The 23973-nt window shown below is 44.6% G+C and overlaps 1 protein-coding gene across 1 annotated transcript in view; it reads left to right on the top strand.

The window, feature by feature from the left end:
* The window catches only part of LOC126532345 (amine oxidase [flavin-containing]-like), a 148381-nt gene that overhangs the window by 99543 nt on the left and 24865 nt on the right, over positions 1-23973 (top strand). The window contains exons 2-4 of the mRNA XM_050180052.3: positions 16174-16268; positions 17825-17968; positions 22820-22927. Of these exons, the coding sequence (XP_050036009.1) occupies positions 16174-16268; positions 17825-17968; positions 22820-22927 (347 nt within the window). The remainder of the gene's footprint in view (positions 1-16173; positions 16269-17824; positions 17969-22819; positions 22928-23973) is intronic.

Raw genomic sequence — 23973 nt, 5'->3', positions numbered from 1 at the left:
GGAACGTGACTAGGTGTGGGCGTATTTCTTTTATTCTTTTTTGGAAACATGAGTGGCACACTCGCTTTTCCTTTTTCGTTTTTGTAGCCGCAGGTTTGTTTTCCCAGCTGTAAGAAAGCAAATGTCTTTGAATAGGGGTGTCCAAATATTCGAAACTTTAGAATAACGAAACGAATAGTGCCCTATTCGTAAATGTGAATACTTTTCGAATACTTCGCAAATATTTCAAAACGTCAACTGCGCCCAATTAAATATAATATTGCAGCATAAGTACGGTAAATTTTCACCCCGCAGGTATAGTATAGACATAAAACATAAAAAATTGCGTAGCGAAGCAGGCCACTTCACTTAGGCAGCCATACTTTACAGGCTGTGCAGCGATCATTCGCACTCTCTGAAGAGGTCTGTGCATGTGAAAAAACTACTTGTTTGCTCCTAATGTTCCGTTTGAGCTTCTAATAAGCAACGCTTCGTAATGGACTACGTAATGAAAGAAAATTGCTAACTTTAAGAATACTGGGATGTGAACATCATTTTATACTAATTGTGATAGCAGCTGTTCATTATTGGAAACTATTCCAAAATATTAGGCAGACCTGCAAATGGTGGTACCCTATGCCGTATCAGTAAGGTTCAAAGGTAGGTGTGGTGTGTGTGTGTGTGTGTGTGTGTGTGTGTGTGTGTGTGTGTGTGTGTGTGTGTGTGTGTGTGTGTGTGTGTGTGTGTGTGTGTGTGTGTTGTGTGTGTGTGTGTGTGTGCGCGTGCGTGCGTGTGTGTGTGTGTGTGTGTGTGTGTGTGTGTGTGTGTGTGTGTGTGTGCGTGCGTGCGTGCGTGCGTGCGTGCGTGCGTGCGTGCGTGCGTGCGTGCGTGCGTGCGTGCGTGCGTGCGTGCGTGCGTGCGTGCGTGCGAGCGAGTGAGCGAGCGAGCGAGCGAGTGAGTGTGTACGTGTGCGAGTGCGTGCCAGATGGAAACAACGCCGGAAACAACGTGTGTTGCTGTTCTCTCTGCGGGGCCACAACGAGCTCAGCCAAAGTCGCATGCCACCCCATAAGCCCTCCAATGTGATGAGAGTTGCGTGGAAGATGGAAACCCCCGGCGTCGGAGAAGCGTGATTAAGCACCACTCCGACAAGTACCGGCCAGTCATCATAGTGCCAAGTTAAAATCAATTCGCTTGGTTACTCGGCCCGGCGTGAAGCGACGAGCGTCCATGGAAGGCATTTCCGCTGGTGCCGAAGTCCATATATGTCATCGCGCTAGTGAACACTACGTTTACTATGTCCGACTGAACTCAGGCGAAGAAACGAGGCTTGCCTATGTGACCTCACATTTTTGTATTAGCCGACCATTTCTTTTCAAAAAGTCCTCGGTAATACACATCGCGGCACCAAGGTAGGCTGCTCTCCTTCCTTCTCCATCTTTCTTTTGCCTTTGTTTATTGTTTCTTCGTTAGACCAATTGCGTCTGTGTTTTCTCTAGCCGCTTCGTTGTGATTATTTCGCATCTGTTTTCTTGGGTATGCTTTTTCTTGCTTTGATGTAATTTATTTATTTGTATGTATGCGTCTTGCGCTCCGAGAACGTTTAGCGTGCTTTCTCGCTGCCGCGTTGCGCCAGCGGGTGATGCCGGCTTGGACGGAGGCATGGCGAAGGCGAGGCTGCGAATCGGACTGTGCCATGGAGGAAAGAAACAAAATAGGAGTGGCCCCGACGTCACGTTTTTGAAGCCGGAAGTGCAGCCTTGTTGGCGTACCATCTCGTTTTGCGCCTCAGATCAGCTCGCCTGTGCAGATAGGCGCGAACTTTGAACTTACATTATTACGAGACGCCGGAAATGTGTGCTGCTGACGTGAGTCAGAACGCCTACGAAACTTCTGTAACAGTCTCAGTGAAGCAGACGCGCTCCTTTGCTTTCCCGTGGCACGTTGAAGAAGACACTCACAGACTCAAAACACAACTCCAAACGACACAACTCCAACACACAACGCTCCAAAGTCAGCTTGCCTCACGAACAGAATGTGCTGCGAGAAAGAGCCGAGCCGAAAAAACTTATCTCACTTTTCAGAGGCCCAGAGCAGCAGCGAGAGCTTCAGGAGCGCGATTACTACGGCAATGTTCCCGTTTGGGGTGCCATTCGCAGTGCTCTTTTGTGAAAAACAGCACGTGACTAGCGCCACACTTTCTCCAACACGTCCGTGCTGGCCGGGGCCTCTCCTATGCTTTCCTTCCTCCATGGACTGTGCGGTCACGACGCTTGGCGTGGGTCATGACCGTGGAGCAGGCACCGCCAGAAGCACCGGCCCCAAGGCCGTTGCTGGACGCTGTTCAAGTGGCGTAAAGTCACACGCGTGGCAAGTGGGCCTGGTGTTTCGACTCCCGAGAGATCTTTCGCGTGGACTTTCTGTCGTTGCATGTGTTCTGAAGTGTTTACGTTATTTTCTTTTGGTGTGAATGATTGTCTGGTGTTTTCTTATTTTCGCTTGTTCGCGTTGGTGTCCGATGCCATTGTGTATCTGTTATAGTTTCGTCGGTGGATGCTTTTATCCCACATGTGCGCGTTAAGGCATGTGTTAGCGTAGATTTCTGGTGTTGTTTACCTCAGTTCTACGTGTTTAATTTATCATAATGGCTTGTATTCTTGTCTTAGTTCTCTTTCTTTTACGCTGGTGACTTTGGGTTCTAGCTGCTGATGAGTAGCTCCGGTGTCGCATAGCTATGGTTGTTTGGTTGTTTCTTGTATTTTGATTTGGTCGGCACCGGAGCCGCTAGCCTTGAATTGATACCTTGGATGGCATTCATTGCTTGGCGAAACGAAAGCCCGGCAGATAACGGCAGCGGATCCTGGAAAGGGGTAGCCGCAGAGATCCGGGAGAAGCCTTTCTGCTGCGGTGGACTTTAGATTGGTGAAGTTGACAGTTGCTTCGAACTAAGGCGAGGCGCAGTTCGCCATCCTTCCAGCCAGGCGGATGCACGGGCGGCAGTCATACAACGGCTGACCGCCCTTCAAGAAGAGCCAGCCCTACAGGGAGGTCTTGTTTGCCTTCTTCACGTTGTCCCTCGAGTTAAGCGTCTTCTTAATGCGAACCAATCGGCTCTCCGCGAGAGGGAATCCGGGAGAAGGAAAGAAAGTCGGAATTCTTCTACTTTTGAGTTCCATTCTGGCCCCCGCCACGCTACTACCTCTAGTACTCTGTTTGCGGTTTTTATAAAGCTCCTACGCTCCCCAACATCAATTTGAGGATAAGGATTTTCTTTTAATTTGTGAGTTAGCTTTTCCAAGAACTGTTCCTGTTCCAGTGTAACACTTTGCTTCAGCTTTCTGCAAGGCGCCATCTTTTTTAGCGTATTGTCTCCGAAAGCAGCATCCTACAACTGTGCACATTTCACTAATTACTGAATTATAAAAAAAAATTATGCTGATCGGGAAATATCTAAATTCTTCAGCGTTTAGTGCAATACGAGAGCTGATGGTACACGTGACCTTGCATACACCCCTTGTGTTTGTCAACGTAGTGCACATGACGCACAGCGAGACGTGTTTGCTTGAGGCCGTTGTTGTGTGCAATCGTTGATAGCCTGCGAGAAGATAAGCATTGTCATTACCTCACGCGGCGCATCGCATCGTGGAAGAAGTCTACATTTTAATCAAATTATGGGGCTGTACGGGCCAAATTCAGAATCTGTGAGGCACCCGGTAGGGGGGACTCCGGGTTAAATTGGACCACATGGGATTCTTTAGCATGCAGCTAAATCAAAGTACACGAGCATTTTTGCATTTCGCTTCCGTCGAAATGGGGCTGCCGGAGTCGGGAGCGAACCTGCGACCTCTAGCAATGCCATAGCCACAAAGCTTCTGCGGCGGGTAAGCAAGTGTTGATCTGATGGGCGGCTGTTGCCGTATTGTCGTATAGGCGCTTCGATGCTTTAATGTTACAGTGGCTTGCGTCTGCGCACCCTATGTCACTTTTCCGCTTGACAAATTTGCATGGCGTTTATCTTTCAGAAATAGCAGAAACGTAACGTACCATACCTCGAACTTAAATTTATCCACTATGTCTGCAATTGCTGCCGTGTCTTGTAGTACCGTTTCCTCGCTTTCTTACGTCGCATTTCCCTCTCACGCACTTCGTCCTTGTATGCGATGCTGCCACGAGCGAAGAGTGACAAAGCTGCTATTCGCTCGCTTCGTTCTACCGGATGTACCAATTCTCTGTCTTCTCTTTCTACTCCCTCTATACTATTCTCTCTACCTACCCTCTGGACTGCTGTCTGTTAGTACAAAGATGAGCATAGAATCTTCCGCCATGCGCTTGCAGAGAGCTTACGGATAACTTTAGCAGTCTGGAGGGCATTGTGGCGATGCCTAGGGAGCTCCAGAGGACATTGTGGCAACGCGACGGAAAGGCCCAAACGAATTTCTCGCATCACATTTTCTTTCAGCTGCGTTCCCTTCCTCCGACGCGGTGCGCCAGACAGTAGCAGTATATAGCAGTAGCAGCAGCAAGGGAAAACTTGAAAAAAGTGGGAAAGAAAACTTCGCTTTCAAATTCATTAATTCGTTGCTTTTCTGGTGCTCTCGCATCTGAACCGCGTGATCAGGTGTTCGCGCGGGTACTGCGCATGCAGGGAAGTCCGCTCTCGCAGAAGTCCAGCAATGCACGCATGCTTCCACCGCCCGCGGCCATGCGCCGAGTGCCAGAACGCGCTATTGTAGTTCGTGTCGGAGGAAGAAAGGCAGCTCGAAGAAGCAGGCAAACACACCACCCGATGCAGAAACACATAAAACGCAGGAGGCTCCTGACTACGTTGCTGCAAGCAAACAATGGACCGACGAAGCGCCAAATTAAGTGCCGTCGCCGCGAAGGCTCACTGGAGCGGCAAGAGGGAGGGAGCTCTCCGGGCGCTCGACCCGGGCGCTGCATTCTCGGAGAAAGCTCCGGCAGCGCGCTTTGGTGAGCAAACAGTCGTTCAGCAAGACTGCAACACATGAAAGAGCGGGCCATGTACCCTACATGGTCACAATCATCCTATAAGCCTTGCCAATCACCCGTAGAATAAATTAAGCAAGGCGTTATCTAGCTCGGTATAGCACCTAACGGTGAACTTGCCAGCGAAAACGCTGGCGGGGCGAAGCAGGTGGCGTGGAGGTGGTGCCACGCCAGAAGGTTCGGTGCCGAAGCAACAAACGTGCTATTAGGGACAACGGGATGACGGGCTCTGGATTGACGCCGACCGCCCGGTCTATCATGCACTCAAGGCATCGTATGCGCGAGCCCTTTCATGCTAATTGTGGGCGCGAATTAAATGATTGAGGATTATAAAAGAGTGACGGTACCGGAGTTTGAAACATGTTTTTTTTAAATGATAATTGGTGATGTCGTGGTCAAAACTGATCTCTTGTCTTCGATATTTACTTGTCCTCTTTGCACATGACAGTATATACACGCGTAATATTCCTGCTGCAAATATGTGCGTCTGCGTTTGACTAATCGGCATTCGATACTTACTATTCGTATTTAATTCATTGATGCCTTCAGGTAGCAAGTCTGGGTTTATTGACCGGTTGCCTTCACCCAAAAAGATCACGTTCTCGTGATGCCTGCGGCATAAAAGGGTGTTTCACATCGGCCGCCAAGGTCTGCGAGTGGGAGCGCTGGCTAACACTCCCAGTGTTCTACTAAGAAACATAAATATTCAAGAAAAGTAGATCGGGAAACGGCGCCGCGATAGCTCAATTGGTAGAGCATCGCACGCGATATGCGAAGGTTGTGGGATCGTTCCTCACCTGCGGCAAGTTGCTTTTTCATCTACTTTCATTTCCAATAATTTATCCTTTCTTTATTTCATTTATTAAGCACAAGTAATTTCCCCTACGTTGTCCTTGGTGTCAGTGTTTGTTGGCTTCTTATGTTATGACATAAAAATCGGGTCCTTCGGTTAACCCCCTTTCTTCTCGTATATATATATATATATATATATATATATATATATATATATATATATATATACAAGAGATGCAACGATGCATAAACAAGATGGCTGTCGCAATATATATATATACAAGAGATGCAACGATGCATAAACAAGATGGCTGTCGCAATATATATATATATATATATATATATATATATATATATATATATATATATATATATATATATATATATATATATATATATATATATTTATATATATATTGTTACGGCGCAACCAGGAGTGGCGCCAGTCGGAAGACGATTTGACGTGTAGAGGTGGAATCGGTCTCCACAGCCATCTTGTTTATGCATCGTTGCATCTCTTGTATATACCGTAAATACATCGTTATATGTGACGTCCGCAACATAACATACAATTCTTCGACCATATTTCTTCGGCCATATAATTCTTATAGCAACATATAATTCTTCGACCGTGACAAACAAGTTGCTAGCAGAAGAAACTTATTGAACACTGTCATTTCCAGATGACAAAAAAACTCCCTACCAACCAAATTGAAATATTGTACTTGGGTGCCTTATTTGTACAGTATCTAGCTGGGCGAGTCGGTACATCTTCATAACTACGGCACAGAACAAAATGTCGTCCAATTACGTATCAGTTCTTGGTGCACGTTGCCGCAGCAGCATAGTTTTCTTCCTCACGTCTTTCGCTCCATCATGGTCGTTTTCTCTGCGAAATGGGGATGAGCGTTAGACGGGGCATACGTCTTTAGTGCTTGCGTGTCACATTTGAAACAGAGCCCAACTCGTATTTACTGGTCTTTTTCATCGGTCAACTGAATTATGACGCATGGTGTTCATACTTATTTTACACACGTATCGTGTTGTGAGGAGAGCAAATCGCTTCATAAGCAGAGAAACGAAAAATTATGGTCTGACATTTCATTGTTGTTGTTGTTTTTTTGTTCAGTCCGCATCCAATCATGCGAGCTACATGCAACATACACAACTCTGAAACAGCATGCTTCAGAGTTGCATCATTTATGTTGGTTGTTCCATAGATTCTTTTCTGTAATTATTGTGCCCTTCTGTGCACCTTCGGCACGGAGATTAGTGGAATAAACAACAGCGCTGCATGTCTCGTAGGTGGTCCGCAGGACGGTGCCGATGACCCCGCGACTCGCATTGCGGCCATGCGCCCATACCACCGCCGAGTGTTTATTGGCTCGCAAGGACTCTGGCTCGGCCCAAGTCAAGTAGGCCGTGTTTGTTCGCCCCGAGTGGGCGGCCTCGCAAGTGCGCTCCCAGCAAAGACGAAGACAATGTCACAAAGGAGGCGATAGCATGACCACGGGAGCAGCCGAACGATAGCCCTGTTCGATACTGTCAAGAACAGGCTCCTGCCGCACTGGATGTACACGACGTGACTAGAGAGCAGTCGGTGTGGCAACGAACGACAAGCTTGAGCACTGACAGGTGCGCCCAGGAGTGCCTTGGAACTGTTCACTGCAGCTTCGATTAGGGGGCATCATTCGCTTCTCGATGGCGGCCGCGTTTGACGAAGCTTTGTCGGTTCAGAAACTGAGCGCAGGTAGATTTCTCTAGGACAGGTAGAGGCGGCATCTACATGCCAGCACTGCTCTGTATAGCCTACAGGTCGCTTAATAAGTGCAACGAGACCTTTAAGACATCACGCGCTCTTAAGAAATTTTAGCATCGCGGAGGAACCTGCAGTTGCTTTTGCTCTCAAGGAAGAGTTCGCGAGTTTGCCTGTGCTGTACTTAAATAATTTTGCTTAATGATTAGCGAATCTTTTCAGTTATCCCTCTGTACATTGCGATTTCTGATGCATATTATTTCCGCTCCTTTTACGAGTCTGACTTAAAAAACGGAACAACGCTACATCAGTCACGACGGTTTTTTTTTCTTTTTTATACAGCTACGTTGTTTATGGCTAGGGCTCCGCGAAAGTTTCATGTGCGAGGTCAAAAGCTATCATCATCGGCAATGGCTCGTGCCACTGCTCGCGCGTTCGTCGTCGTCGTCCTCCACAGCTGATGATGCTCACCATGCCAACGTTCCCATACTGCCGCTCCCTCTGCGAAGAAGCTGACGGCACTGATCCACTGCCAGTCGGTGCGGTGATTTCGGTCTCAAATTCATTGCCTCAACATATCGCGAAATGAAAAGACGGATGTGTATAACGAATGTGTACAACAAATCTCTAACATGAATGAGCGCAAATGTATAAAAATAAATATTTTGCGTACCTTTCATCACAATAACCACCGATCGAAAGAATAAATGTGTTCGTACCTTTGTTCAAAATTCTGTGTCACTTCTTTGTCGTGGGCTACACAACTACGCTGGTCATCCACCTTCACAGAGTGGAATGGCTCATGAATTTTTTAATCTATACAAACTAATAATAATAATAATAACATGGCATAGTTGCACGTTTAAATTCTGGCATTATTTTCCTTGGAGCAGCATTAAGGTCTTTGCTCGCCAATTTAGTTTTTCCCACAGGCAAAAGCCGAATAATGGTGTCAATTGCGCAACCACAGCTTCCACGGGAACATTTTTCGGGTGGTGGTGGTGATGATGATGATGATGATGATGATGATGATGATCTACTGGCATCCCCTTTGAAACGGGGCGTCGACAAATATTCGCCCAGCCCACCTGGCGCGTAGAGCAGCGCCATCTTCTCGCAGCCGCAATGTGAAAGAACATGACAGAAACTGGCTCGCTGCATTTCGCTCTTTCTTGTAGAGGGCAATGCATGGTGGAGTCGCCGAAAGTACAACAGCGAATTCATAAAGCGGAGAGATAAGAAGAACACGGCGGCCGGTAACAATCCGCAATGAACTACTTAGTTACATAACCGTACAATGAAAAATCGCGACTTCGTCACACTTTTATGATACTGCTGGGAAGAATACTAATATGAACTCCATGCAGGAGCATCATTTCGCAATCCTTCAGCTTCACTTCATTATTTCTCTTTTTCGTTATTTCTGTTCTGTTCCTGCTTAAGTGGTCTCTTAGTCTGGCTGAATACTTATTCAGCAAACTACCGTCGACGCGTTAAAGAGTATCAGTTGCGCTCCTCGTTCCTTGGGTTGTACAGCGCAGACGGTACGACCACAAGAAGAAGGACAAGACGACACACAAAGCTCAAACTACCAACAAAGGTTTATTTTTTCAGAGCACAATTTTATATGCTCGTACAAAGTCATCACGCGTGAGCAATTAATTACCTCCAACAAGCTCCATATCGTAAAAGTTAAAAGATGGGATGCTTATGCACTCCGGATCTAGTCTCAAAATATTTTCAGCCTCAGTGATTTCTCTTACGAGCTTGTCGTGCATGAAGCGTCAACGGTGCATGCGCTGAACAATGATTCACATCTACAGGATTTACAGTGACTAGCGAGCCACCCATCACGTGTATTTTTGACATTGTTATTGCGTTTTCTAAGTCTCTCATTAAGGCACCTGCCCGTCTGCCCGATATACTTCTTACCACAAGAGAAGGGGACACTACGAACGACATTGCTAGTGCAGGGAACAAACGTGATCTTGTGTTTCTTTTCGCACTCTTTTGGTCTCCTATCGGCGTCGTTACGATGACAGAGTCTAAGGAGTCTCCGAGGGTCTCAAAATAGTTACTTTTATTTTTGATCGATCTGCAACTTTTTTTTTCAGATTATGGGCTATCTTGTGGTGATACAGTATAGCAGATACTTTCTTTTCTTTATCAGCTGGAGACTGCTCTGTGGTTGGCGGATGCCGAAGTTCTTTGCGCAAGGCTTCAGCAACTGAAGTTTGCAACTGAAGGGTAACCGGGCTCTGATAGCCGGTTTGACTGGTTATCTAGGCTAGCTGCTAATTCATGTTCACATGATTTAGAGTGTTACGGAAGGGAAGGGTAACAATGACCTTGTTTACTAATTTAGAGTGTGTCGAGGTGTAAGGCAGATCGGGCTTATTACAACGTTTCTGACAACGCCAGCAAAAACTATTAGGGTGAAAAATGAATACAGTGTCAACAAATTTGAGCCTTGCTCAAGAAAATTCAGCATTCGGCAACCGCAGAGCAGCCTGCAGCGGATAAACCGAAGGTAGCTGTTTACATCGTATTACTTTTACTTTCTTTCACTTTATTAACTTAAAGGCCCCACTATGGGGGTATTACGTAAGGGGCGGGTGTGCAAAAAGCAAGGCACGTTGACCATTCAAGATGAGTAGTGAGCTCTTACAGCGTCAATGAAGGCGTGTGGGTTGATGATGGCCACGATGACGTGGGGAAGGCCGTTCCAGCCTACAGTGGTGCGTGGAGAAGACGAACAGGTGAGAGCATGGGTTCGGGGCCGAGCAATACTTAGGGAATGGGCTGTACGAAGTGGCTGTGCGAACACAAACCAAACTATCACTAATCTTAGTGCGCGCATTGCTGATTTAGAAAATCGTTGTCAAAATCTTCTAACCCTCCGAACAGAACTAGAAACCATGAACACTAAGACCATTCAGTTAGCTCACCAAGTGTGTGACGTAGAAGAGCGTCTTGACTGCCTCGAGAATTGCCCCCGCCGTAACAATCTAATATTTCATGGTCTTTCGGACACTAATCTCAAGGAAACATACGCTCAATCAGAACAAATAATAATTCACCACTGCCATGAACGTCTTGGCCTTACAATCGAACCAAAAGATATAGAGCGTGCGCACCGCCTAGAGCGGCACACTACTAACCGCAAACGACCCATAATAGTGAAACTTTCATCCTTCAAAAGTAACGAATCTATTAAAGCGAAAACTTTACTACGCCAACCAGCGAGCCATTTCGGCTCGTCGCGCCGTATGCCATATGCAGGCAGCCGTATGTGCCGTGGCCTACGAATGACCTTGAGCCGCCGTTGCCTAGCAACGCCGCAGCCGCGCTCCAGCAGATGTGTTCCGCCGGGGTAGAGGGAGAGGAGGTGTCGCCTCGTGGGGGGGGGGTATATATATATATATATATATATATATATATAGATATATATGCGCTTCGCCCCAGTGTTATTAGTCGTTATGGAGAGCGAGAAAGAGACGCAACAACGACAGAACGACGCGAGGAAGAGACAACGCGCTCAAGAGAGACCAGAAGAACGTGCCGCATGACTGGAGAAGTGTCGTAAAAGCCTAGTCGTTACCTGAACAGTGTGTCTTGTCGTGTCTATACAATAGAGCTAAACCAAACGCTCAACCACAAGCGCAGCCATGCAGCTTTTGCTTTCGCAATTCAACTAGGGTTAACCAGAGCTAAGCAACAGGCATTTTTTTTTCAAACGGCCCGAAACTAAAAGGTAAACTCAGCATTGGCGAAGATTTCACTCGTCCCGTTCGAGCTGCGCGAAAGCAGTTCGTTACCTTTGCTAGGAGCAAATCTGTGCCATTTTCTTTGCATTTCAAGACTTTGCACATTGGATCTCAGCGATACACCTTTGACGACGCAGCGGTAATTGTCAGTTAGGTATCAGCCTCGTAAAAGCGCTAGATCAAACCTTTCGTTTTCTGTTATTTACACTAACATACGTAGTTTTCTTCCTAAGCGCATGCTCCTGTCTAATCTATTGCAGTCATCTGGCAGTAATATACTAATATTGACTGAAACGTCGCTTACGGACGACATTTCAGATACAGAGGCCCCGGCTGACTTGCCGAACTTTAATATTTTTCGTCGTGACCGCACAAACGCACGTGGCGGGGGCGTACTCATCCCTGCTAACAAAGAGCTATCATGCGCTCTCATCAACATTACTTCACAAATTGAATCACTATGGCTAATGTGCCGTGCCCCACCCGGTACAATAATACTTGGCGCATGCTACAGGCCCCATCGTACACATCCAGATTTCGACCGTGAACTTAATGAAATATTATCTCAGCTTACTAATAAACACCCCACCGCACATACTCTCCTCCATGGCGATTTTAACTTCCCCAACATTGACTGGCTGAATCAAACATCACCAATCACAGGAAATACTGAAGCAAAGGAATTTGTCGATGTTTGCCTGAACTTCAACTTTAGTTGACTGGTAACCGAACCAACACGCGTCACTAATTATTCTTCGAACATGTTATACCTAATGCTTACAAAGCGCTTAAAATCTATCGCATACTTACGTGAAATCAGGGATCACAAAGTAATTCATACAACATTTACTTTCGCTCCCAAAACACGCCACATCTTCAGCAAAACAACCTTTTTGAACGATAAGGCCGATTACGACGCAATTAATAAGTAACTACGACAATTCCTGCCTGCGTTTAAATCCAGTCTCGATTCTCGAAGTCTTAATACCAGCTGGCTAATTATTAGGCACAAAATAATTTAGCTAACTAATAAATTCATCCCCAAGGTAAACTTCCTTGCCAATAAACACAAACCATGGTTTTCAAAAAGCTTAAAAACACAAGAAAACAACAAGAAACGTATCTTACGTATTGCGAAACTTAATGGAGGTGTGTGCGCATGGGATAAGTACTATGCTGCAGGACTGCAGCATAGTACGTTTTATACTGCAATCCGAAATGCTAAAGAGACGTTTTATCACAGTGACTTACCTAAAATTCTAACAAGTAACCCTAGAAAATTCTGGGAAGTCATAAACTCGCAAGCGCCACACGACATTAAACTTACGAACAATAATGGCGAGGCGGTGAGCGACGCTCATTGTGCTGAAGTGTTTAACATAGCCTTCTCATCCGTTTTTACCAAAGAAGCTGATTTACGATTTCCTACGCCACCTGCTACAACATTACCAATGATGGCCCCAGTGACAATCTCTGTTGCTGGCATGTCGTCCCTCATCGACAAAATCAAACTTTCATAATCAGCCGTAGTCGATATTAACTCCAAACTGTTAAAATATACTAAACAAATTATTGCATAGCATCTTTCATTACTGCTCTCACTATCGCTTGAAACAGGAATTTCGCCAGACGACTGGAAAGTGGGAAAGTTCATTCCGGTCCACAAATCAGGTAACAAACAATCCCCTTTGAACTACCGTCCCATTTCACTAACGAGCGTCCCATGCAAAATCATGGAACATGCATGTCATATACTCTCATGTAATGCACTTCCTGGACACGAACAATTTCTTTCATTGTTCCCAGCATGGCTTTCGTAAATATTTATCCTGTGAAACTCAACTGGCAACATTTATTCATGACTTACATTTCCATCTTGACCGTAACCTTCAGAGTGATGCCATATTTCTGGAGTTCGCTATAGCATTCGACAAAGTGCCACACAAACGCCTGTTGCTAAAACTTGCCCAGTTGAACCTGCACCCTCACATATTTCAGAATTTCTTACTAACCGTTCTCAGTTCGTCTCTACTAAAAATAAACGTTCTAGCTCCCTCCCAGTAACATCGCGCGTCCCTCAAGGGTTTGTCCTCGCACCCCTTCTGTTCCTAATATATTTAACGACCTACCCCAACCATGTATCTTCTCATATCCGTATCTCTGCCGACGACTGCGTCATCTATCGCACAATTTCTAACCTTTCTGATCAAAATGCGCTCCAAAATGACCTTAACCATGTACAGGAGTGGTGCGATCTTTGACTAATGACACTTAATCCTACTAAATTCAAACTCGTTTCATTTCAACGCCAGCATAATCATTTGCTTTTTTCTTACGTAATCTCTAACACCACTGTTGAACAAGTCCAATCCTATAAGTACCTTGGCGTCACCTTGTCCTGCGATCTTTCCTGGCGCGCACATGTCACCAATGTCATATCATCAGCGAACGGATCTCTCGGTTTTTTTAAAGCGTCAGTTGCATCACGCCCCACAGGACATAAAGCTTCTCGTGTATAAATATCTAATGAGATCTAAACTATAATATGCGGCGCCCGTCTGGAGTACGAAACAGGTATACTTAATCAACGAATTAGAATCCGAACAAAATCGTGCAAATAGGTTCATTCATTCTTCATACTCATATGACATACGCATATCATCCCTCAAACGCGAAACTGGTCTTCCAAATCTTTCTGTGCGTCGCCGCATCTCCAGCCTCTGTCTGCTTCACAAATTTTTTCACAGCTTCCTCAATCGCGCGCCCTACATCATCCCACCGACGCGCATCTCCACCGCACTAGCCATCCGTATCAAAATGCACACTCACGTGCTCGCACTACCACCTTCGCTGGCTCATTTTTTTCTCCGTGCAGCAGTGGACTGGAATGGCCTTCCCCAAGAGATTGCAGCAATCACGTGCCCATCCAGTTTTACAGAAATTGTTACAGCACATTGTTCCGCATAAAGACTTATTTGTAACCTTCATTTGTTAGCCCATCCCTTATGTAATACCCCCTAAACGGGGGTCTTTAAGGTAATAAAGTTTAGGGAAGTGAAGAAGTGAAGCATGAAAAGCTCGCAGGAGAAATCACTGAGGCTGAAGATATATTGAGATTAGGTCCAGAGTGCATAAGCATCCCATCTGTTAACCACTCCGATAAGGAACTTGTTTTTCTTAGGAGGTAATTATTTGCGCACGTGCGATCACTTTGTAAGAGCGTATGAAATTGTGCTCTGAAAAAATTAACCTTTGGTGGTAGTTTGCGCTTTGTGTGTCGTCCTGTCCTGCTTCTTGTGGTCGTTCCGTCTGCGCTGTACAACCCGAAATCATGAACCAACGAGCCCACATTTCCACCTTCTCGCACTCCTCGCCTTTAGCTTGGGGGCGCCTGTTTAGGTGCATCGGAACGGAGAAACTGTTTTTCTCGGCAACCATTGCAACGACTTCGATGAGATTTGCTGCGCTTAAAGGAGAAAGTTAAAATCTAACTGTAGCAAGCGGATTTTTAATTCATGGAGTGATTGCTTTACAAAATTTCTTGAAAATCGCAAAGCTTCAAAGAGCTCATGAGTCAGGTTTCCAACTCTGTAAGTGAGAAATTAAAGAAACAAAAAGAGGGAAGTCATACCACAGTTCTGTAGACAGCGCATCCAAGGCAAACGAAATTCATGCACCCGCCGCGTTCATCCCGTGGCGATGGCGTTGCGCTGCTGAGTGCGAGGTCGTGAGATCGATTTCGGATATCGACGTGGGCGTAATGCGAAACACGTTCTTGTACATGGATTTACGAGCACGCTGGAAAACCCCAGGTGGTCAGCGTCAATCCGGAGTCCCCCACTGCCACCTGCTTCATTATCAGATCGTAGTTCAGGCATGTAAGACTGCAAAATCTTTTATTAGTTAATATACATTATATACCGCTCCGAAATAAATCTCATTTATGAGTGGGAATCTTGTAAAACCCTTGTAAACATTGTGACACTGTCACGCAAGTTCATATATCACATTTATCCGCTTTAGATACCCTAACCCATGCAGCTTACTGTAGTGCGACATATGTATTTTCGTGCTGAGTTACGGATTTGTAAACATCGTGCTAGTATTTTTTTTTTCATTTGGCAATTTTTGACAATATTTGTGAAAAATTCGAGCTCCTAAATCATCATTCTGCTTCCTAGAGTCGCTAGTGTAGAAGGGTGTAAAATTGGGCGAGTTGGTTCGGGTTCATTATGACGGCATCGCAAGTGGGGCGGCAACGCAGAAGAGAAGTACACGGGAGACGCCTGCCTTAAGGAAAGGCACGCCGTCACGTTCATGTGGCTGTAAGTCATATTTTGAAAAAGAAAATTGTCATAACCAAGCACACGAATCAAACAGCATTTGAACTTATAGATGCTTTCCTTATAAAGAGAAACCATGAATTTTGCATATCATTTCGTTCTGTCAGTTTGCTTGAGTGCGAGTCAGTCATCTTGGCTTGGTTTGGCTTAAGGTTTGGCTTAAGCCAGCAGTAGCAGTGTGCACACACAGGCGGGCTTGTTGCATTTATTTCTTACAGTTTGCAATGAACTGTCAACCATTCAGCTATCGGCCTGTGTACTTGTTTTCTGTACATCGCCGTCCCTTTTGCGCTGCCATCCTACTGAGTAGAATTCAACGTTCTCTCTCGTAAGCAACACATTTCATTCAAATCGCCCCCTCCCCCCCTTCGGTGGTTGTCCCGTAAAGTCACGTTTTACATGTGTTTGAATGGGCAAAATTGCACGAGGCTCCTTCATTTGAACGCACGGGTGGCCGAAGCAGATAACGCCAGCTTTTGCAAGAGGCGACAGCAAAATACCTCCTCCTCCTCTCCCTCTTTCTTCTCAGGCCTTGCAGCGGCTCGGCAGCTGCGCAAGGAGGGCGCGGAAGTCGTCGTGCTCGAGGCCAGGGACCGCGTCGGCGGACGGACGTACACGGTTCAGGTGAGGCTGTCGTGTATAATGCTCGTACATCGAAACTCATCGTCTAGAGCGAATGTTACAGTTTACTCGAGTGAACATGACAGTTGAGCGCAGAAGTGGCAGATGCAACGAGTGAATGGAAAGTCCAAACCGCATTGATGCCGTAGTTATTGGCAAAATCGGGCCCGGTGGTCACCGCTTTGCTTCGGAGCACACGCGATGCAATGATTGCGCGCACGATGTATGTGGCTCTCGCGTGTGGGCCTCTTGTGCCAACTGTATTGGCTGTCCATCTTCCAGCGATGAACTACAAGGTGCTCTAGATGCATACGCTGACACATGCGGGTATAAACCGACAGCTCTGGGATTCGAGATAACCCGTCTCCACGCTACATACCAGGTGTACTTTTGAGAAGGTCCAAATTAAAAAAAAAACTCGTATTGCAGATAGCACAATTCTAACCCTTCATCTAGATTACTACGTGAGGTGGCCGTTATGTCTACGAGAAATTAAAATGTCTAATTAAAGCATTAACATAATTACTCTAACGTATTATTTTTTTCGGCACATATTTAAATCTACGAACTATGCTCACCGGCTATAATTCGTAGATTTAAATATGTTCGCAAGGCGTATCTGCTTGGAACGAGTTCTCTGGACTGCACCAGTTTCGAGATATTATTTTCATTGTGTCCGACGAAATGCATTTGGTGTCCCAGTCACTTTAGTGCTTCAGTGCATAACACAGTGTTTTGTTAAAACTGGAACGCCAACGCATTTCGTCGGACACATTGAAAATTAATACCTCGGAACTGGTGCAGTCCTGAGAATTCGTTCCAAGTGGATACGCCTTGCGAACTCACCGGGTATAATTTGTAAATTGAAATATATGTGAGGTAAAGTAATTAATTAAAAAGTAAATCAGCGCAATTATGTTCATTATTTAACGCGGCGTTTTGATTTATCTTAGAACTAATGGCCCCGCCTCATCGAGCAATTTAGATCAAGGGTTTGAATTGTCCTATCTGCCACAGGCAATATTTAAAAATGTTTCAACTTGTTAAAAAAAAAGCACTCGCTATAGTTGGTGCATTCCTTTGCAGAAGTGGCAGTTCCAGGGCGCATATACAGGACGGCAAACGTGCGCATGTACATAGCAGTTTATTGTTTAACGTTTTTTCTTCTTTCCTTTGTGTTGAATGTTGTGCAGAAGCCGGTGGCATATTTGCTGCCAATATTTACGAAACTGATCAGTGCGTGAATTAATTCATGAAATAACTTGGTTATTTATTTATTTATTTATTTATTTATTTATTTAATAAACGTGCGCTGACGCCAAATTTCGACTGTTTATTGAAATGTGAAAAGAAAGCACCAAAATTCCCCACCAGGGTATATACTTATCGTGCGCACTTTTCAAGCTTTTAAAGCACCTCGAACATTCAAAGGTCCCTTTTCAACTTCAAGACAACACGACAGAACATGCCCGAGGGTGACTCCTGCGACTCGTGGGAACGACAGGCGTGCAACGGAGTTGTGCTTGCGTCACCTCTGGTCGCTATACGGGCACTCGCAGGGCGATCACTATGGTTACCTGGACATCGGCGGCGCGTACATCGGCGCCACTCAGCGGCACCTGCTCCGCGTGCTCAAGGAGTTGGGCCTGGAGAAGCACCTGTACTGCGTCTACTACGAGCACTGGTCCGTTTTCACAATCCTGGTACGTCGTCCAGCTGCGCCGCATCCATTGCCTGTACGCGCAAGGAGAACACGACACCTTCGAGAGATAAAGTAAAGAAAAAAATTGGAGGACGCTTAAGCTTCTCCTTCAAGAGCGGAACGCGATAGCGATCAAAGACTCCTTACTGCTTTTCATGCTTCCCGGCAGCTGCAGCTTATGTAACTGTAATGTTTACCGGGAAACGCTGGCTGCGAACGCTATGCACGAAGGTGAGCTTTCTGGTAGAAACGCGACCTCTTTCGCGGATCGATCACCTGTTATTGTTTCGCACTTCTAATATTTCAGTCTGAAAAGAGCTAACATAAAGGACATGCGCTGTCGGTGCTTTTTTTTCATTAAACTTGTTTAAAGGCTGCCGTTCTTAAAATTCCGAGGAATAACTTTGTAAAGAATGAAAGACAATTTATGAGCAACTTTGGGGGTAGAGAAGTGGTTGGGTATGCGTGGTTGGGTATTCGTGGTTTCTTATATCCAGCTACTCCTGCAAAGATTAATGATATTACATTAGGTTTCAAAAATAACTGTTCTTGCGGTTTTGATGGCATTAAGGTAGCACCAATTAAAGCAATTGCTGACCTAATAGTTAATCTACTTTGTCATATAACAAATCTAATCTTGACAACAGGTATTTTCCCCGAAAAAATGAAGATGGCAAGAGTTGCTGTTTTGTTTAAAGGCGGTGCTGCAAATATGATTGGTAATTATAGACCTATATCAGTTCTACCGTTGTTTTCCAATGTAGTAGAAAAAGTGATTAATACACGGATTACTACCTATCTTAATAAACACAAGTTAATCTCTCCCAGCCAGTACGGATTTCAGAGGAAGAAATCAACTGAATCTGCATTGCTCAGTATTAAGGATAAACTTGTTAACAACATAGAAAATCAATTGTACACATTAGGTGTTTTCTAGATTTCAGCAAAGCGTTTGATTCTATTAAAAATAATATACTTCTTAGCAAACTACCGTATTATGGAATACGAGGCACTTCACTTAAATTATTGCAGAACTACCGTTCTGGTCGTTCCCAGTATGTTGTTATTAATAATGCTACGTCTAATTCTGAGCTAATAAAATTTGGGTTTCCTCAGGGGTCAATCCTAGGACCTACTCTGTTTCTTTTATACATCAATGACATGGTATCTATCCCACAAACCCCTTCTATTATCCTTTACGCTGACGACACAAGTGTATTTTTTTCTGGTGAAAATCTAGGTTTCTTAATTCCGCGTGTAAACTTATGGCTTAAGAATCTATCTGACTGGCTTGTTACAAATGAACTCTCATTAAATGTTGACAAAACTAAGTACATTGTTTTTACCCCTGTTAACAGACCTGTTTATATTAATAATGATGTGGCATTCGTGTCGTGACCGCTAAAGAAGGTAACACAAATTAAATTTTTAGGTGTTCAGTTTCATGAAAACCTTCGTTGGTCTTGCCATATTCACTATATTAAGCGCAATATTGCACATGTATTAGTATGCTTAATAAGTTTCGCTTATTGTTGCCTCGTTATATACGACGTCAACTGTATTTTAATACCGTTGATTCGCGACTGCATTACTGCCTGCTTGTTTGGGGCACCACTACTAGGTCTAACATGGAAAGCCTCCATCGATTACAGAAAAAAAGTGTGCGCTTTATTGAAAATCTACCACAACGTGAATCAACATCTGTATATTTTTCGCAGAATCGCATCCTGGACATTGAATCACTATATAAACTGCGACTATCAGAGCTTGCATATTCAGATTTCAAAATTGATCCACAACTCTTCTCTTTGAGGTGTACCAAACATGAATCCCACTATGAGTTTAGGAGAACCAACTTCATCAAGTTTAAATGCAGGACGAATTACGGGACACAACTGTTAAAATGGCAAATTCCTAATGTGTTAAACCTTTATCCTGCTCTGATTGACTTCATGGAAAACTGTTCCTCTTTGCCTGCTTTCCGAAACCAGGCAAAGAGATTTTTCTTAAATCGTGTATAAACCAGTTAGAATTTTTTTTCCTTTGTTCTTTTTTGTCAAGTGAACATATTTATCATGTGAACATCTTTTTATTTTTTTATTGTCGTAAAGGAGATCCAGTTAGGATTCCTTGCTTTGTTTTTCCTTTTTTTGGTCAAGTGAACAAGTTTGTAGGTATTATACATTCTTAATTAGATTGATTTGAATGTACAGTGTATGTATATTGCCGTATGTGAATTGTTATAATCTTCCTGTAAAAAAAAAAATATTGTACTTCGCAACTTACCATGTTGAAACTGTGCCTGCGTGAATTCAGGGTGTCTAGGGCCTAGTCAGGTGACCACGTGTGTCACCTTTAGCCCTCTTCACCCGGACAACTGTATATTGTCTAAATTTCAAAAAGTCAAAGTCGGAATTTGGTCCGAAATTCTTATTGCCAAAGCGACGTCCGACGCCTTGTGGAGGGCATTCCATTCAAAAATCCCTGACTGCTTCTCACACTTCCCTGAAACTGCAGTTTATCTAACCGTATGACGGATCTGAAACGGCAGCTGGGAAATGGGTTTGCGTTTGAGTTTCTGTGTAACAAAATTATGTTTTCTCGTATATTCAAATTACAGTACAACGCTAGCATGTCTGTAGGTTGTGTTTTCGAATTTTCTGACGCATTTTACTTTGAGAAATCCAGCAAGTTCAATAACGCCTTGGCGCCGCGCGGAGGACCTGCGTGGATCGGGACGCGTGGCTCGGGATGAATTTTCTTATACGGACATCGTCGCCGGATTTTCTGCGACACGGGTCCCTTAACTCTATCGCGTTAAAATGAACTTTTCCAAACTTGACCCAGTCCGAGCAAAGAGTGGTGCGTCAAGGGAACGCACAAACAATGCAGACGTCGTGGGATTTCAAGCGCTATAGTTAGACGACGCCATTGCGTTTCTCTGAATCTCCACGTTCCTCGCTTCCGGCCTGGACGGGATGGCAGCAGCGAGTCATAAAACACTGTCATTCGGCTGTCACCTCGCCCACGGACTAAAAGCGCAACACAGTGAGCAAGCGTCTGTAAACAAATTTTCGGTGCTGCTGTAGTCCAGCAGGCCCAGGATGCCGCGAGGGCCCAAGAGCTCGAGGCCGTCATCCAGGTAGAGAGGCCTAAATCTCAAACCTGCTGTGCACAAATAAAGTTTATTCCTCCTCCTCCTGCTGTAGGTGTAAGAAATCTTGAAGTTGCAATGTTGCATGAAAATCTTAATAATGTGCATAGCGAAAAAGAATAAATTGACTCCAGAGATGAACCTGTTTCCTTCTTGGCAAGTAAACGAAAAATTCCTTTTTTTTTTTCATTTGTCCACCTCTGTAGCTCTTTCTTTTGTGAACGTCTTACGCGAATTCCACAAGTGTTTGAACTATTCACTTCAATATTGTTCGACAACAATTAACATTCGCTGCGACTACGCTTCGAACTAGAAAAATTATATTTGCACAAGCTTACAGTGGTTTTGGCATGAGATTGTAAATTCTCTACTGCATGCAATGCAAAAATATTTGTCTCGCATGTTCGCAAGTGTCTCGTTTACCGATCGGCAGCGTTTTTCTTTAATTATTATTATCACGTTAAAGAAGTGTTTTAGGGCCCCTTACGATATGCGTGGATATCTTCTGCACCAGCATAATTTTTGTTAAAATATATGCCTGAATTTCAGGTTTCTTAGATACAGTCTTCCGCTTTTTCTGGACTATGTCTTGCAGGGCCGCTTAATTCAGTTTCTTTCCATCTGTTTGCTGTGCAGGTATCGTCTGGTAACCGTGCTATCAAATGTGCGGTTTTCTGCAGCACTACCTATCTTTGAAACATAATTGACTTTCTAATTGTGCCGTATCACTCTGTATAGCTTCATGGAGCATTTCAATTTCTTGCGAGCTTCGCACTGCACAACAAGGAAGCTTGTGAGGTCGTAAGGTTTAAGCCGAGCCGTCCTGTATGAATTCTCGTGCCTAAGCAGCACAGACAGACAGACAGACAGACAGACAGACAGACAGACAGACAGACAGACAGACAGACAGACAGACAGACAGACAGACAGACAGACAAAGACAGACAGACAGACAGACAGACGTACAGACAGACAGACAGACAGACAGACAGACAGACAGACAGACAGACAGACAGACAGACAGACAGACAGATAGATAGATAGATAGATAGATAGATAGATAGATAGATAGATAGATAGATAGATAGATAGATAGATAGATAGATAGATAGATAGATAGATAGATAGATAGATAGATAGATAGATAGATAGATAGATAGATAGATAGATAGATAGATAGATAGATAGATAGATAGATAGATAGATAGATAGATAGCCAGGCAGGCAGGCAGAGAAAGGCAGGAAAGTTCACCAGACGCAGGCCTGATTTGCTAACCTGCACTGGGTGAAGGGGGTAAAGGAATGAAAAGAAGGAAATAGAGAGAGAACCAGCTGCACGCACACTGGAAGTTTCCAACCAAGTTAAAGGCGCCAACCTATAGCTTCCCGGCGAGCCACCTTAATGTCCCAACCTAATTGCCTACAGACAACCTTGCAAATTATTTGATTATTTTATAAACCCGTCTTCTGTATCAGACAAGCAGGACCGCAAAGCCCTTACTGTACGCCTTCTAAGATAATAACCGTGCGTCTATGGGGCATCGGGCACCGTTCCGTGTTCAACGGCATGTGAAAGTTTCTGTCGATAAGTGACCAACAACGGCATCATCCTAATAAAACTCATGCGCAGCGAGTTCTTTTTATGATCTGCCACCGAGCTAAAGCATTTGTTTGCGTCTGTCTTCGTTTCGCGGACAGGGTCGACGGTACGTGACCGCCGGCGGAGGCTTCCCTTCCTTCTGGAATCCGTTTGTGAACATGGACGTCAACAACTTCTTTCGCAGTCTGGACAAGATGGGAGAAGAGGTGAGAGTCACGCCGGCGCTGTACTAGTGGTTTGCTGAATGACAATGGTGCAATGTGAAATGGAACAGTATATACGTCAGCTAAACAGACAGGAAAAGGAGCAACGCGAAAAAAACGATCGACGCTATGTGAAAAAAAAAAAGTAGACAAGCCCGACGGCCACTGCCGACTATATAATAGAATTGAAGGAACGATAAGTACTTCGCTGCGCAGGAAATTTAGGGAAGCATGTCAACAAGTTTTAGTTCTTTTTCTAAATATTTAACTTTTTTCTTATCAGCCAATTGCGAGCAGTGTTAAAGCAAAGCTGTCAAAAAAGCAGGCAATATGCATCTGTGAAATTGAATCACCACTGACACATGGATGCATTCCCAACGTTTCCAAAACAACAAACGCATTTCTGGAGTTTTCTGTCGTGTTTACATACCACGGGACCATAATATTAGCGCTGTTGAACACAACGCTAGCGTGTAAACAAAAGAAATATGGTAGGCGACCCTAATCTTTGACTTAGGTGTCTCTCAGCGGCACTCGCACCTCGGCGTTGGTGTTTTTTAGGTTAACTTTAGGCGAACGCAATGCACGAACCGAACTCGGAACAGTTTCCCATTATTTGCCGGCTTTATATCATGCCACTTTCTTGTGTTTGGCGTCATTAGTGACCTCATTACTTCCGCTTTATACTTCTGGGTTTCCAGGAATTTCGTCAAAGTCGTGCTCGCCTGGCGGGTCTCTAATGTCTACGATTCTGTGCTTTGGCGGGCCGTAATCAGCGATTTCTAATTAATTCTAATTATCCCAGACACTTCAGTAAGTAAACTTGTAACTAAACTTATGCTCTAATATAATTTTATAATGAAACCCGTGAATTTTGTACTACACTATTCTTTTCTATATCTTTCTAATTTATTGTGAATTTCCACCTCGGTCGTCTCACGAGGTGAACCTGAGGTGCTGCGCAAGAAACAAGAGTGTCACTCAATGCTCGTTCCACTAAAAATAAGAGACCCTGAGTACGTGCTGATTTTCGTTTATACCAATTGAGT

This window comes from Dermacentor andersoni, chromosome 5 (genome assembly GCF_023375885.2).
Source record: "Dermacentor andersoni chromosome 5, qqDerAnde1_hic_scaffold, whole genome shotgun sequence".
Taxonomy (NCBI): domain Eukaryota; kingdom Metazoa; phylum Arthropoda; class Arachnida; order Ixodida; family Ixodidae; genus Dermacentor; species Dermacentor andersoni.
This window is presented reverse-complemented; position numbering and strand designations above follow the sequence as displayed.